The following is a 13,367-nucleotide window of genomic DNA, read 5'->3' on the forward strand; positions in this document are numbered from 1 at the left end:
GCATATATAATTTAATATAAAGGTAGAAATATTGACATTATTTGTTTTAAAGTTTAGATAAATTAGACTAAATATGTATATGTATCTCAATAAAAATACTACCTTTGTTCTTAAATACATTTGGTTCAGGACAAGCAAATTAGACAATATATATTTAAAAACAGAGCTAGTAATGGTGTAAGGGAAAACAGTAATGAACATTAACAAATTTAAGAAAAGAGAATTAGTAACCTTGCCAGGGATAATCATTTTGGAACTAGGGTAGATAGTGGATCATAGGCATGCGTGCATGGTCATTCCATCAATTACTGTTCTGACGCATCAAGTAAGCAAAAATATGGATGACAATAATTTTGTCGCCATATCATGAAAAGGACTGGATGGATTAAAATATTTAGATTCCCATATTTACATACAACAAATTAAATTGCTGAACTGATCATCTAGTCTGTCTCAAAGTTGGGTATTTCTGTGATTTGAGGTAGCTTATTTTGTTGGAAATAAGGGATGCTAACACACTTTTGTACCGTATATCCATACACTCACAAACTTGATGCTTATGATATTATCCTCCGTATTAGTTATTTCTATTTTGCATGAGTTCCACAAAGAGTAAAATGCACTCTGGGTACCTAAACTATTACGTGGGTATCAGATAGTTACTCTAACTCATAAACATAACAGATAGGTACTCAAACTATTTTGTAGGTACCAGATAGGTGCTCCAACCCAAAAACGTAACAGTTAAGTACTCAATCTGTTTAGTCAGCTAGCATGCTGCTGTGTGACGTCCGAGCGAGTGCGTTTAATGTCGAGCGCATACGAAATGAAATCATGCATGCGGCAATAGTAAACGGTGGTGTTATCTAATTCCTATTGATTCATGCATGCTGGTCGAAAATAATAAAAGGCACTGGTGCTTTTTACAACAGCATTGCAAGAACCATGTCAGGCTAGTGTTATTATAAATTCATAATATTCAGCCGTGATGCAAGAATATTTAGGCAAGTAAATTGTGCAGTTTTTTTTCTAAACTATTAATCTGGTGAAGCACACGAATGAAAAACAAACCCTATATGAGATTAAAAACAATTACTAACTCCACCTGATTCTAGATGAGGAAATCTTTATTATTAATATTATAAATTCGTCCATAAATAATTCTAGACAAGCCCTTGCACAATAATCTCAGGACGAGGAATTGCTTTGTTATTACCATTATTATTTATCGATGAGGAATTAAATGCCACCACCGTTTGCTACTGCCGCATGCATGATTTCATTTCTTTTGCGCTCGACATTAAACGGACATCATGCAGCAGCATGCTAGCTGGCGGGTGATCAACATAAATAAACTAAGTACTTGATTGTTACGTTTTTTAGTTGGAGTACCTATCTGGTACCCACAGAATAGTTTAAGTACCTGGTTGTTACGTTTCTGAATTAGAGTACCTATCTAGTACCCATAGAATAGTTTGAGTACATGTCTGTTACGTTTCCCAGTTGAAGTACCTATCTGATACCCACATAATAGTTTAGGTACCCAGGGTGCATTTTACTCTTCCACAAATCTTACACGTTAAACTATTATCCGACTCAATATTAGATCACTGTTGACATAAAGTACTCATAGGGGTTCATCTGATCCTGGTTGTTGTTAGTGCTTAGGGTGTACATGTTTACTACTCATTTTAGTGATAACTTTGGTCATATTCATATTACATGTGCCACTTCGCATTTAATATTAAATGAGTTTCGTATATATATCAAGTATTTTGATTCATAATAATAAATCACATAAAATACGACATATAATTGGTTACTCTTTGATGGAGCTTTTGGATTCCCAAAACTAGGGGATACCAGCGCTCCCAACCCTAACCGACAGCATGGCTCTTTGAAACCCAATTGATGCCATGATGATTCCGCACATTGCTTACCCAAGGCATCAAAGATCCTTTGATATCACTTGGATTTGATTAATTATCAAGATAATAAGGAAAGAAAGATGAGAGAAAGTGTGAATATTGAATGTTAAACCTTATCACCAAGTCAAAAATGTGACCAAACTAATATATGAATTATTATAACATGATAGAAGGAAAAAATCAATGAGCACTATATATATAGGACCTAGCATTAATCATCCCATCTAGGGTACATAATGGATCTTTGGCACGCGCTTACTTTTCCTTTCATATACTTTTTGAAAAATAAAACAAGTGAGAAAAGTAGAAAGGAATATGTTTTCCTCTGATACACCAAAATGACTCAGTTGATTGGCATGTTAGCAAATAACCCAAATTTGACAATCAGAATTGTGCCAAAATTCGTTATTACATAATTTTTCGTGTCTATTAGTTGAAAAACTACTTTGAATCAATATGTCTGGATAATTGTTGAAAGTATGGTTAGTAATTTATTTTATTAAATAATATTTGAAAGCTAATTGCATATAATGTGATTTCTAAATTCCAATCTGTTAAAGATTTTAGAGTCAGTTTAGCTGAGCAAAATCTAAATGACCAAAAACCTTCATGACACAACACATAATTTTGTGAAGAATCAGATTGCCTTGACAATGTTTTGTCAATAGCGTTGTAGGGAACTTTTGTAGCTTGTGTTAGGCAGAATTATTGTGTCGATATAATGCGTCGTCATTACTCGAGGATCACTTGACTTTGTGGCACATGATTGTAGAAAAGTGTTACAGAAATATATTCCTTTATTTGTGTTGCCATATAGAACTCTGGCTATAAATATGGCTATAATGGTGTGTGACACAATTCATCCCTGGTTTGCACACAGAAAGAGTGTTTACAAAGGTAAGTTTCTGTTCTTTCATGCATGTACTACTGGAGTAGTAATAATAGTTTTCTGTTAAGTGTTTATTAATTAGCCACTGTGAATATATATCTATCTCTTGTGATCTTACACCATGTTCATGTTGTGTGCTCTTTACAGTGTAATCATGATCATCAAATCTGCAAAACCTGTTGCACTTTCCATCCTGGCGATCCTCTTAGTAGGTATCGTAGTTGATGGTGTCCAAGGAAATGCTGATGCCGAATTTACTCTTCGAGGGATCAAAACAAAAAATCCTACAACGTTTGGTGACAACATCCCCAACTCCGGTGACAAGGAACAACACAAACAGTTAACCACTGCCCTTGGAGCTACTACGACATACACAGACCACCGTCCACTAACTCGTGAAGAGTACTGCAAGCTCGTCAAATGTCCTCAGTAAAATTGGGTATATCTATGGATGTCCTGGAGTAGCTGCAGCTTTCAGGCCTAATGTTAAGGCCAAGTAATAAAATAAAGCTCCAGGAATTAATCGGAAATATGAAAATATGTACACTGAACCCTTGCACGTCAAGGGAAGACTAGTTATAAAATGGAGATATGTTAACTCCCATGTTATGTGCTACTTTGTTGTTAGCTTGTTTTATTCCGCTATGTTTGAAATGCATTATCACGTATACAAGGCTGTCTTCCTTGAATAATTTTTTATCCAAATGTCATATAATATACATTAATGTAAACAACTTACAAATGGTAAGGTTATAACTTTCTGGGATTTCATGATCCTTAATGCTGTATGCATGATACTTCTAGCTTACATATAGGAGATGGTTTTAGCGAATATTTTGTCCAATATTCTGTCCTGTTGGGAAAGTTGAACCAGTAATGTTCGTTCCGGAATCCGAATCAAAGTATGCATCTCTGTCAACAACAACGAGTGCATGGAGTTTTAGCGAATACTCCTTCCAAATTTTGTAGATTGAATATGCATGGATTTAGATACTTCTGTCTTAAATATTGTGAAATCATTGCTGTGAGGGAGTTGATGAATTGATATTGTTATGAGAATTGAGCATGAATCTTCTTTGAGAAAAAACTCGTAGAGTACAACATCCCCTGCTAGTTGATCTCGTCGAGAATCTTCGAGTTATCCTAGTTGAGAAATCTGTAATATCTGTTGCTAGTTGATCTCGGGAGACCATTGAGTGATTGTAATGTATCCAATCATCCAGGGGCGGGCCCAAGGCCGGGCGAGCCTGGGCACCGGCCTGGGCTCCTTGCGCTCCAGCCCAGTAGATTAATACCATGGGCCGTTGTCAGTCCAACTCAAAATACTTCAGTTGTCCAGCCCAATAGGTAAAATCTGGTTAGGCCTGCTAATGGGTCGGATAATATTTGGGGGTTTTGGGTTGGGTTGTTCTGTGGAAGTGTTTGGATGGGAGTTAATGGGTTTACAGGACAAATGGATTGGGATGGAATGGGTTTGCTAGCAAATCGGGTTGGGTTGGGTTGGAACGGGTTCAATTTTCCGGCTTCTCACCCACTCCCTCCGCCCCCCCCTCCGCGCCGTTCTCACCCAGACCTAAATCGCGCCGCCGCTCCTCCGCAGACTGCAACACGGCCAGCAGCACCGCCACGGGGAACCGCCGGTCCACGCCGCGGGCGCCCGCCGGGTCCAGGAGCCGCACCGCGCCCGCGACGCCGCGCTCGTCCCGCCGGAACAGCTTCTGGCACGCGCCCGACGACGCCAGGAGCGCGGCCATCGCGCGCACCGCGGCGTCGCGCTCGGCCGCGGGCTTGGCCTCCAGCATTCACACCAGCTGCGGGACGGCGCCCTCCAGCTCGCGCCGCGACTTGCCCCCCGCCGCCGGCGTTGCCGCAGAGCTCGGCGAGCGCCAGCGCCGCCTCCGTGCGGGTCGGGGTCTCGGGGACCGGTCGCTGCCCAGCGTGGCGGCGACGTGCGCCGCGTAGCTGTTGGACGCGGCGATCTCGGCTGGACAAGAAAGCTCGTGCAACGCTTCTTGTTCTTTCCAAGACCGCTATCCGCCGCCGAAACTGCGCTGTGTCCAGCTTTCCCCTTCACCGGCAGCGAGCAAACACCAGGTTCGCCAGCCCCTTGCTTCCCCTACTTGTGATGGCAGGATGAACTTTGCTTATTTGATTCATGAGATGGCAATCTTGGTTCGAGAGCGACGTCTCTGAGTGGCCGTTGGTTAGGCAGCTCGCGTCTCTGAGTGGCAGGTAGCCCCCCTGCTTGAGCTCGCGGAGCCTCATCTGGCGGGAGAGCGACGCGGCGGGGCACACCCAGAGCACCTTGCTCGGGACTCGGAGCTCCCGCGCCACGTCCAGCGCGAAGCTCATCAGCGCCGTCGGGATCACGCACGTCACAGGCGGCGGCGCGCCCACCGCCGGCGTGCTCCCGGTCCCGCCCCGGAGCCGCGCGACGAGCTCCCGCAGCGGCGCCGTGCCCCGCTTGCTGGTGGACTGTGACAGGGCGCGGTCGCGCTCCAGCGGCGTGCTGCCTCCGCCGCGGTCGGCGTCGAGCAGCCCGTCCGGTATGGTCTAGAACCGGAACGACGGAGGAGGATGGTGCATGCATTTTGTCGCTTCTGATGGAGGAGGTGCCCTATTTTGTCTCTCATGTCGACTTCTATTTGTCTAACGCAATGGACAGGGTGACCATTGTTAGTATCCATGGCGACCCACGGGAGCAGCCCCATGGCAACCCAAGACATAGTGGGTTGGGTTGGGGATAACTTGATTTGGAATGGGGTGGGGTGGAGTAAGAAAAAAACATATTTGCTTTGGATTGGGGTGGGAATGGGTTGGATTTTTGCCCATTAGCAGGGCTAAATCTGGTGGAGTTGCAGCCCAATAGGTAAGTTGGCCCAGACTCTTGGAAAAATTCTGAATCCGCCACTACAATCATCCATCTACCATCACCCTTAGTGAGTCGATCCTCGTCACCATAGTTTGAGCAAAGCACCCAAGTTCATGCCATGGGCAAGGTAGGCATGACTCTGTCTTGGTCGTTGGATCGGCCATGAAGAACTACTAGCTACTGCCTCCCCATTCCATTTTTGCACTGCACTTGCTTCAACATTCCAAGTTGAACCATTAATGTTCCTTCCGGAATTCGAAGCAAAGTATACATGTTGCATTTCTACCAACAAAGTGGAGTACGCGGAGTTTTAGCCAATAATCCTTTCGAATTCTGTAGGCTGAATATGTAAGACAGAAATGGATAAATCCATCAATATTGTGAAAACCGTTCCTATGTCAGAGTTAATGAATTGACATTGCTATGACAATTGAGCATGACTATCCTTCTACAAACACGTAGAGTAACATCCGATGCTAGTTGATCTCATCCAGTAATCTTCATGTTATGCTAGTTGAGAAAACCTAGGAATTTTTTTAACTTGTTAGGGATTTAATTCTTCAAAACTCCTCTAATCACCCTCAATTCCCTTGCAACCGAACAAGTTTTTTTTTTCACTATAAAAAACAAGTTTTTTTTTCTAGCAGCCGGAATTTGGTGGCGGCCCATTGGACTTTACTTTCAGAACTGAAACGGCCCAAGACGCTGATATGCCGTTGACTTTTTAAAATATCCGAATCCTTGTTCTTCAGCTCCGTCTACCCCCACTCCCCGGCCGTCGATGTCGCCGTCGCCGGCGCCGCCTCGCCGTGGCCCTCACCACCCTCTCGCCTCCCCGCTCCTCCAGCCAGATGCCGCGAGCCCGGCCGCGCCCCCGTGGCGAGAGCAGCTCACCCTCCGCGGCGTCGCCGTGGCGGCGGTGCTCGGCGCGCTGCTCTGCGTGGTGATCCACCGCCTCAACCTCACCGTCGGGGTCATCCCGGCGCTCAACGTCGCCTCGGGCCTCCTCGCCTTCTTCCTCGCGGCGGCGTGGCGGGCCGCCGCCGGGTGGCTAGGGTTCGGCCGCGGGCCGCCCTTCACGAGGCAGGAGAACACCGTCATCCAGACGTGCGCCATAGCGTGCGCTGGCCTCGCCTTTAGCGGTAGGTGAATTGTTTTCAGATTTTTATAAATTCGAAATGCGTTGTTTCAGTTCCAGCAATTTCTTGCTGTGAATTCCTGTGCAATGAGCGAACCTGCGTTCTTTGTAGGGTGCTCGGTCTCCTACATTTTAGCGATGGACAGGAAGACGTATGAGCTCGTGGGACCAGGCTATCCGGGTAATCGACCGGAAGATGTCAGAGATCCTTCACTTGGTTGGATCATCAGTTTCCTGTTCCTGATTGCTCTCCTCGGGCCATTTAGCATTGTCTTGCTGCGAAAGGTACCCTTTCTTCTTGTTGGGAAATCTTGCAAGATGATGACATTCGAGTTGGCTTCGCACATTTTGTCCAGCTTAATAAAAATAATGTACTTCAAATCAGCACTTAACTTTATAAAGTTAAATAGCTCAAGACACACATAACTATTTGGTTGCTGAGTTGCTGCGTTTCTGTTTGAAAACAATTTCTGAGCTTCTCATTGCAGGTAATGGTGATTGATTACAAGCTAACATTCCCTGGTGGGACAGCTACAGCTTTGATGATCAATAGCTTGCATGGGAAAACAGAAGGTGATGTTGCAGGGTAAGGCAACAGCAACTCTTTCTTGTAGAGAACTAACCATAAGAATATGCATATTGATGAACTAAAGTGTGGCTGCATATTGTCTGTGCTAATGTTTTTTTAGAAGTATGGTGACAAGACACGATGCATGAAAAAAGAACAGATACAATCCATATACCGAAACATACCTCCATGAAAAAAATGGAACTTAGAAGTCAGGAAATGGATGATTGTATCAAATACTCCATCTCTGCACACTTGTTAAGCAACCTCCATGCTTGGCACATTTGCACTCTGGCATCAGTGGCAAAAGAACTGGTGTGCAGATGGTACCATTAATTTGTAATAAATGTTGCCTTGTCTGCGTATGTATTACTGTAGCCAGTTTTAATTCTAAAGTCATGTTTCATATTCACATGCTCATGTTAGTCCATTATTTTGCAGGAAAAAAGTACATTGTCTTGTAAAGTACGTGAGCATTAGTTTTGTCTGGGGCTTCTTTAAGTGGTTCTTTAGTGGTGCTGGTGACTCTTGTGGTTTTGACAATTTCCCAACATTTGGGCTTGAAGCTTTCAAGAACACGTAAATCCTCTTAATCTTAGTCCTACCCCCTTCCCCCTCTCTCATTTTTTATTACATAGTTATCAAATGTCCACATCAATTTACTAATCAATTTATGTTGATCCTATTTCTTTATTATGGATAGATCTTTTATTCAGACTTTTGTTTTAGCTAAGGACACTGTGATTTAGTCATTAGAGATTAGACTGCTCCGGTACCTATGTTTTCTCAAAAAGGTTATGCTCACCAGGGAACATTCACTATTGTGTATTGTTTTGGGTTTTTTTTCTTTCCAACGAGATCCATGATTCATTGACTCACCACAATATATATATGATGATCTTTCGAAAAACAATATAGATATGCTCAAGTTCAGTAATTGTTCTGACAATGAAATTTCGAAACCAAAAAGTCCTATTTTATATGCAGTTCTGCGCTGCTTGATCTCTCAATCTAATCTGCCACTGTTCTAAAAGAAAACGAATGAAGCTGTTGTGCTAATGACCATTGTGCCACATGTTATATTAGCAATGTGCATTCATTAACCTTTCCTTTTTGTATTCTGGCAGGTTTTATTTTAACTTTAGTCCAAGTTATGTTGGTTTTGGTCTTATTTCCCCCCATATTGTGAACTGCTCCGTTTTCCTTGGGTCAGTCATATCTTGGGGTTTTCTTTGGCCATTTATCAGTGCGCAAGCTGGCCATTGGTACCCAGATAACCTTAGTAGCAGTGATTTCAGAGGCCTGTATGGATATAAGGTATATTCCTAATTCCTATTTTCTTTGTATTCAACTGGTTATTTTTCTCTTCCTTTGCAATCACGCTAACTGAATCTTCTGCTATATGTTAAATTGAATCTTTGTTTTTTTATAAGATTCTATCAGCAAACTGTCGTTCTCTTTTAGTAGTCAGTATGATTAATGTGAATGGGTCGCTGCAAGTGAATTCTATTTCAATGATCTGGATAGTGATTTTCTAATCTGCAATTTTGTTTAATGATGATGCTGTCATGCTGGATTTCCTCATATGATGTGTATACCTGCAGGTTTTCATAGCAATTTCTATCATACTAGGAGATGGCCTCTACAACTTGGTCAAGATATTTTTCATCATTGCTAGGGAATTCTGCAATGCGCAATCAAAACAACGCAATCTTCCTGTTCAATCTCTGGAAGGTAACTTGTTACTTCTTAGTTGTCACGTGTCATACAATGTATTCACCTCATATTGTGAAATGAGTTTCTGTCTTGAGAGTATTACTTGGGTCATTTCCTGTTCTGTTTTACAAAAAGTTTACCTCTTCTTCACTTGTGCATATTGTGTTTTATTTCTTTCAGCATACCATCTTCCCAGACTATTTGTCCAATGTTTGTCTCATGGTGTTTTTTTTTTGAGGGCTTTGTCTCATGGTAGTTTTTGCAGATGATGGGAGCTCTGAGCAATTACCGGATGAGAAACTACAAACTGAAGTGTTCCTCAAAGATAGTATATCTCCTTGGTTTGCTGCTGGTGGTTACATTGTACTGGCAGCAATATCCACCGCCACTGTGCCCGCCATATTTCCCCAGCTCAAGTGGTACCTTGTCCTCTTGTGCTACTTCCTTGGTCCTGCCGTTGCCTTCTGCAACTCCTACGGCATGGGCCTCACCAACCTGAACCTTGCCCCCACCTATGGCAAGATCGCCCTCTTTGCATTCGCCTCACTTGTAGGTAGCGACGGTGGCGGAGTCATCGCTGGCCTTGCAGCATGTGGCATCATAATGTCCATCGCCTGCTCCACAGCCGATCTAATGCAGGACTTCAAGAGTGGGTACATGACCCTCTCCTCACCACGGTCAATGTTTGTGGCCCAGCTGATCGGCATTGCACTTGGGTGTATCATAGCTCCACTCACACTGTGGCTCTTCTGGACGGCCTTCGACATCGGTGACCCTGACGGAGAGTACAAGGCGCCGTTTGCCATCATGTTCAGGGAGATGGCCATCCTCGGTATCAAAGGCTTCTCCGCGCTGCCGATGCACTGCCTGGAAATCTGCTGTGCCGCCTTCCTCCTCGCTGTGGCCATCCGCCTCCTCAAGGACGTGACACCCGCGAATGTTTCCAGGTTCATCCCCATACCTATTGCGATGGCCGCGCCATTCTATGTCGGCGCCTACTTCGGCGTGGACATGTTCATAGGCACGGTGATCTTGTTCGCTTGGCAAAAGCTGAACCGGGAGGAGGCCGATGGTTACGCGGTGGCTGTTGCGTCCGGGCTGATCTGTGGGGATGGAATCTGGAGTATCCCTTCCGCTGTTCTCTCCATCCTGGGAATTGACCCACCAATCTGCATGACCTTCAAGCCTTCCTCTGCTTCCAGGTGAGGAGATGGATGGGAGTTGTGTTCTTGGCCACGTGGTTGTATCATTTGTGAAATCCTGTAGATTGTAATACACACAAAGTAGGTTTTGCTGTACATTAGCCATTCTTAGTTTGTACAAAACGGTGTGAAAATGATGGGCCACGAGAGCCACTGTTCCTGATGAATTATATGAAATAGAATGTTGTTTCATGTCAATTGTCAATACATACATTGCCTCTCCACTCATTGAAAATTTGAAATACTTCATCTTTTACTTGTGTCAGTATTCAAGAGCCTCCTTGTGCATTTTGCATTTATTACAGATATATTATATTCCAATTTTTTGAACTGAAATTCAATTCCAGATTATACATGTATACTGTTGTTAATACGGCAAATACCTGGAATGGTATTACTCATGTACTCCAGACTTGTATGGCATGGACAGCAATTCTTTTTTATTGAGTCGGCTGTGCTGCCGAATGGACGAGAGGGGCCACCTGCCTCTCTGTGAAGCTCACAGGTGGCTCTGCTCCTCTTAATGACTCCATTCCACGTGCCCTGAAGCCTGTGACGTGTCGCGCTGGGAGGACACCATGCTCGCCTATGCAGTATCCCTCCCGTCTCTCCTGGCCTGCAGCGCGAGACAGAACAGAGCAGAGGCGATCAGCGGCGGCGTCAGCAGCTGCAGAAGGTCGGCGGCCATGGAGATGCTGAGCATGCTGAAGGTCGGGTACACCATCCTGCGCAGCGAGACGCCGGCGACGGACCTCATCAACTCCTTCATGGACTGGGCGGCGCGCCGGTCGCTCCTCCTCCTAGCGGTCTTTCTCCCGCCTTACTACATCTACAAGCTCACCACGGCGGCGTTTGCCGTCGTCGCGCCGGAGGACGTCGCCGGGAAGGTCGTGCTCATCACTGGCGCCTCATCCGGCATCGGCGAGGTATGTTAGTCTGGCCAGTCTTCCTTTGTACCCATGTTTCATGAAGCCTTATGCCGTTCATATAAGCATGTTTTTCTTGCTTAAGGCTGGGAATTTTGATTTTTTTTATAGAGTATAATTTCAATTCCAATAATGCGGTGTAAATTGTTTTGGACGATAATTCATGGTAAAGTTATGTAGGGCTATTTCATTGAAGATAAAGCTCTTTACTGAAGTGTATATGTTTTTATTTACATCGCATCTGTGTCCAGCAAATAGCTTACCAGTACGCAAAGAAGAGATCGAGGCTGGCTCTGGTGGCGAGGAGGGAGGCAAACCTGCACGATGTCGCCGCGAAGGCGAAGGATGCCGGCTCGCCGGACGTCCTGGTTGTTGCAGGGGACGTTGCAAATCCAGAGGATTGCAAGAGGTTTGTGCAGGCAACAGTTGAACATTTCGGCCAATGTAAGTTATGAACATTAGCTATTTTTTGTACTATCAGTGTAAAAAAGTTTGAAAAATCATATCGTGTTTGAATGATGGCTGATTTGTAGTGGATCATCTCGTGAACAATGCTGGTGTGGCGAGTGTCTGCTGGTTCGAGGAAGTGCCAAATGTTGCTGATTTCAAGCAAGTCCTGGTACGGTTTAGCAGCACATGCGCTGCTCCCTTCTCTTACTAATTTCTGTCAACTAAAGTTCTAGATTAATCTACAGTATTGCCAATCTGCCTCTGCAAATGGATGTCCTAGATGTCTGATCTATATACATGATGCAGGCCATAAATTTCTGGGGCACAGTTCATCCAACTCAATGCGCTCTTCCTCATCTGAAGAAGAGTGGCGGGAAGATCTTCGCCAACTCCTCGGCTGCGGCGGTGTTGGGAATGCCAAGAATGAGCTTCTACAACGTACATTTCTCGACATCAAACTGAACAGCCCTTCGTTTAATTTTGTATAGCCATTCATGCAGGTCACACAAATTACCGAGATCCAAATTTACTGAAAAAACATTGCAGGCAAGCAAGGCTGCCGTCCTGAACTTCTTTGAGACCCTGCGGATGGAGCTCCATGACGAGGTCGGCGTCACGATCGCTACTCCCGGGTGGATTGAGTCAGAGATGACCAAGGGGAAGCACCTGTCGAAGGATGGAACAATGAAGGTCGATCAGGACCTGAGAGATGTGAGTACACCACACGTCCACACACCTGACGTTCCCAAACCAATCGACCTATGATGTGGTGTGATGTGCCTGCATCGATGAATGAACTCGGGTTCTTGAATTTCTTCAGGCTCAGGTCGGGTTGTTACCAGTGGTGCGCGCGGAGCGGTGCGCGGAGGCCATCGTGGACGCCGTCTGCCGCGGTCGTCGCCACCTCACTGTGCCACTGTGGTACCGGGCGCTGTTCCTCTGGCGGATGCTCGCGCCGGAGGTCGGGGACTTTACCCAGCGGGTGTTCTACCGCCGGACCGCCGGCGGCAGCCACGGTGACCAGCAGGCCAAGGCCAGGAGGTTCCTGGAGGCCACCGGCGCCAAGGGGGTGCTCCAGCCGGCGTCGCTGCAGAGCTCTGATATCAAGCGGGATTAGATCGAGACGACACTACACGTACACAGCTGATCTGGAGGAAGCGGAGTGGTTTCGTCGTTGTTTGTGAGGTACATCAATCAAATAACGTTAGAGCGAAATTGAGTTTGAAAATCTGATCGACCAGTGATCGGTCGGCTGTCAGTTGTCATATTCGTGCCGTGATAGTATCAAGTGTGTGCCTTAAGATTTTGTACCCTGTGCCCAGTGGACACACTACAACTTAGTCAAGCTTTCCTAAAAAGGAAAACCTTCAGTTTAGATTTGTTACAAGTTCTTTTTGTTTCTGTACTTTGATTTAAGTTACACTAGTCTATCAATCCGTGCTCCTGCACGGGCTAATTAGAGATATCTAATAATTATCTATCTCACGCTCTTTTTAACCAATTAAATATTCTAATCAAGTAGAGTAAAGATACATATTTATTATTATATAATTGTAATAAATGTGATAGGTTTAGTTACTAATAAATTTTTTTCACTTTGCATCAAACCTCCATATATGTTATTTATGTATTTAATTGAACATTTTGTTTGAGCTATGTGACATACACGTTATGGTTA

The 13,367-nt window shown here is 44.7% G+C and overlaps 2 protein-coding genes and 1 long non-coding RNA gene across 4 annotated transcripts; all 3 read left to right on the forward strand.

Moving 5' to 3' along the window:
* Positions 1-2,748: 2,748 nt before the first annotated feature.
* Positions 2,749-3,433, forward strand: LOC120640753. The gene is made up of 2 exons (XR_005661979.1): positions 2,749-2,825; positions 2,965-3,433. It is a non-coding gene; the product is annotated as an uncharacterized LOC120640753 (long non-coding RNA).
* A 2,965-nt stretch (positions 3,434-6,398) lies between these two features.
* On the forward strand, positions 6,399-10,520 carry LOC120640749 (probable metal-nicotianamine transporter YSL5). 2 transcript variants are annotated; one of them, XM_039916671.1, is made up of 7 exons: positions 6,399-6,831; positions 6,940-7,112; positions 7,316-7,413; positions 7,837-7,974; positions 8,523-8,712; positions 9,000-9,129; positions 9,377-10,520. In XM_039916671.1, the coding sequence occupies exons 1-7, from the start codon at positions 6,471-6,473 to the stop codon at positions 10,315-10,317; spliced, it is 2,031 nt and encodes a 676-aa protein (XP_039772605.1). In that variant the 5' UTR covers positions 6,399-6,470; the 3' UTR covers positions 10,318-10,520. The 2 variants fall into 2 exon arrangements, with proteins under 2 accessions (XP_039772605.1, XP_039772604.1); XM_039916670.1 differs by having other exon boundaries at positions 6,418-6,831; positions 9,368-10,520.
* A 124-nt stretch (positions 10,521-10,644) lies between these two features.
* LOC120640752 (11-beta-hydroxysteroid dehydrogenase 1A-like) lies at positions 10,645-13,077 on the forward strand. Its single transcript, XM_039916673.1, has 6 exons — positions 10,645-11,239; positions 11,491-11,683; positions 11,773-11,858; positions 11,996-12,127; positions 12,236-12,400; positions 12,510-13,077. Exons 1-6 carry the CDS (start codon positions 10,892-10,894, stop codon positions 12,804-12,806), a joined length of 1,221 nt encoding a protein of 406 aa, XP_039772607.1. The 5' UTR covers positions 10,645-10,891; the 3' UTR covers positions 12,807-13,077.
* Positions 13,078-13,367: the final 290 nt, after the last annotated feature.

This window comes from Panicum virgatum, chromosome 7K, assembly GCF_016808335.1.
Source record: "Panicum virgatum strain AP13 chromosome 7K, P.virgatum_v5, whole genome shotgun sequence".
Lineage (NCBI taxonomy): Eukaryota > Viridiplantae > Streptophyta > Magnoliopsida > Poales > Poaceae > Panicum > Panicum virgatum.

Excerpts from the sequence above, each read along its gene's own strand:
- LOC120640749 (XM_039916670.1), top strand. The coding sequence starts at position 6,471 with ATGTCGCCGTCGCCGGCGCCGCCTCGCCGTGGCCCTCACCACCCTCTC. Across the intron at positions 7,113-7,315 it reads GCATTGTCTTGCTGCGAAAG|GTAATGGTGATTGATTACAA; the intron begins GTACCCTTTCTT and ends TTCTCATTGCAG. Across the intron at positions 8,713-8,999 it reads GAGGCCTGTATGGATATAAG|GTTTTCATAGCAATTTCTAT; the intron begins GTATATTCCTAA and ends GTATACCTGCAG.
- LOC120640752 (XM_039916673.1), top strand. The coding sequence starts at position 10,892 with ATGCTCGCCTATGCAGTATCCCTCCCGTCTCTCCTGGCCTGCAGCGCG. Across the intron at positions 11,859-11,995 it reads CTGATTTCAAGCAAGTCCTG|GCCATAAATTTCTGGGGCAC; the intron begins GTACGGTTTAGC and ends TACATGATGCAG. Across the intron at positions 12,401-12,509 it reads TCGATCAGGACCTGAGAGAT|GCTCAGGTCGGGTTGTTACC; the intron begins GTGAGTACACCA and ends GAATTTCTTCAG.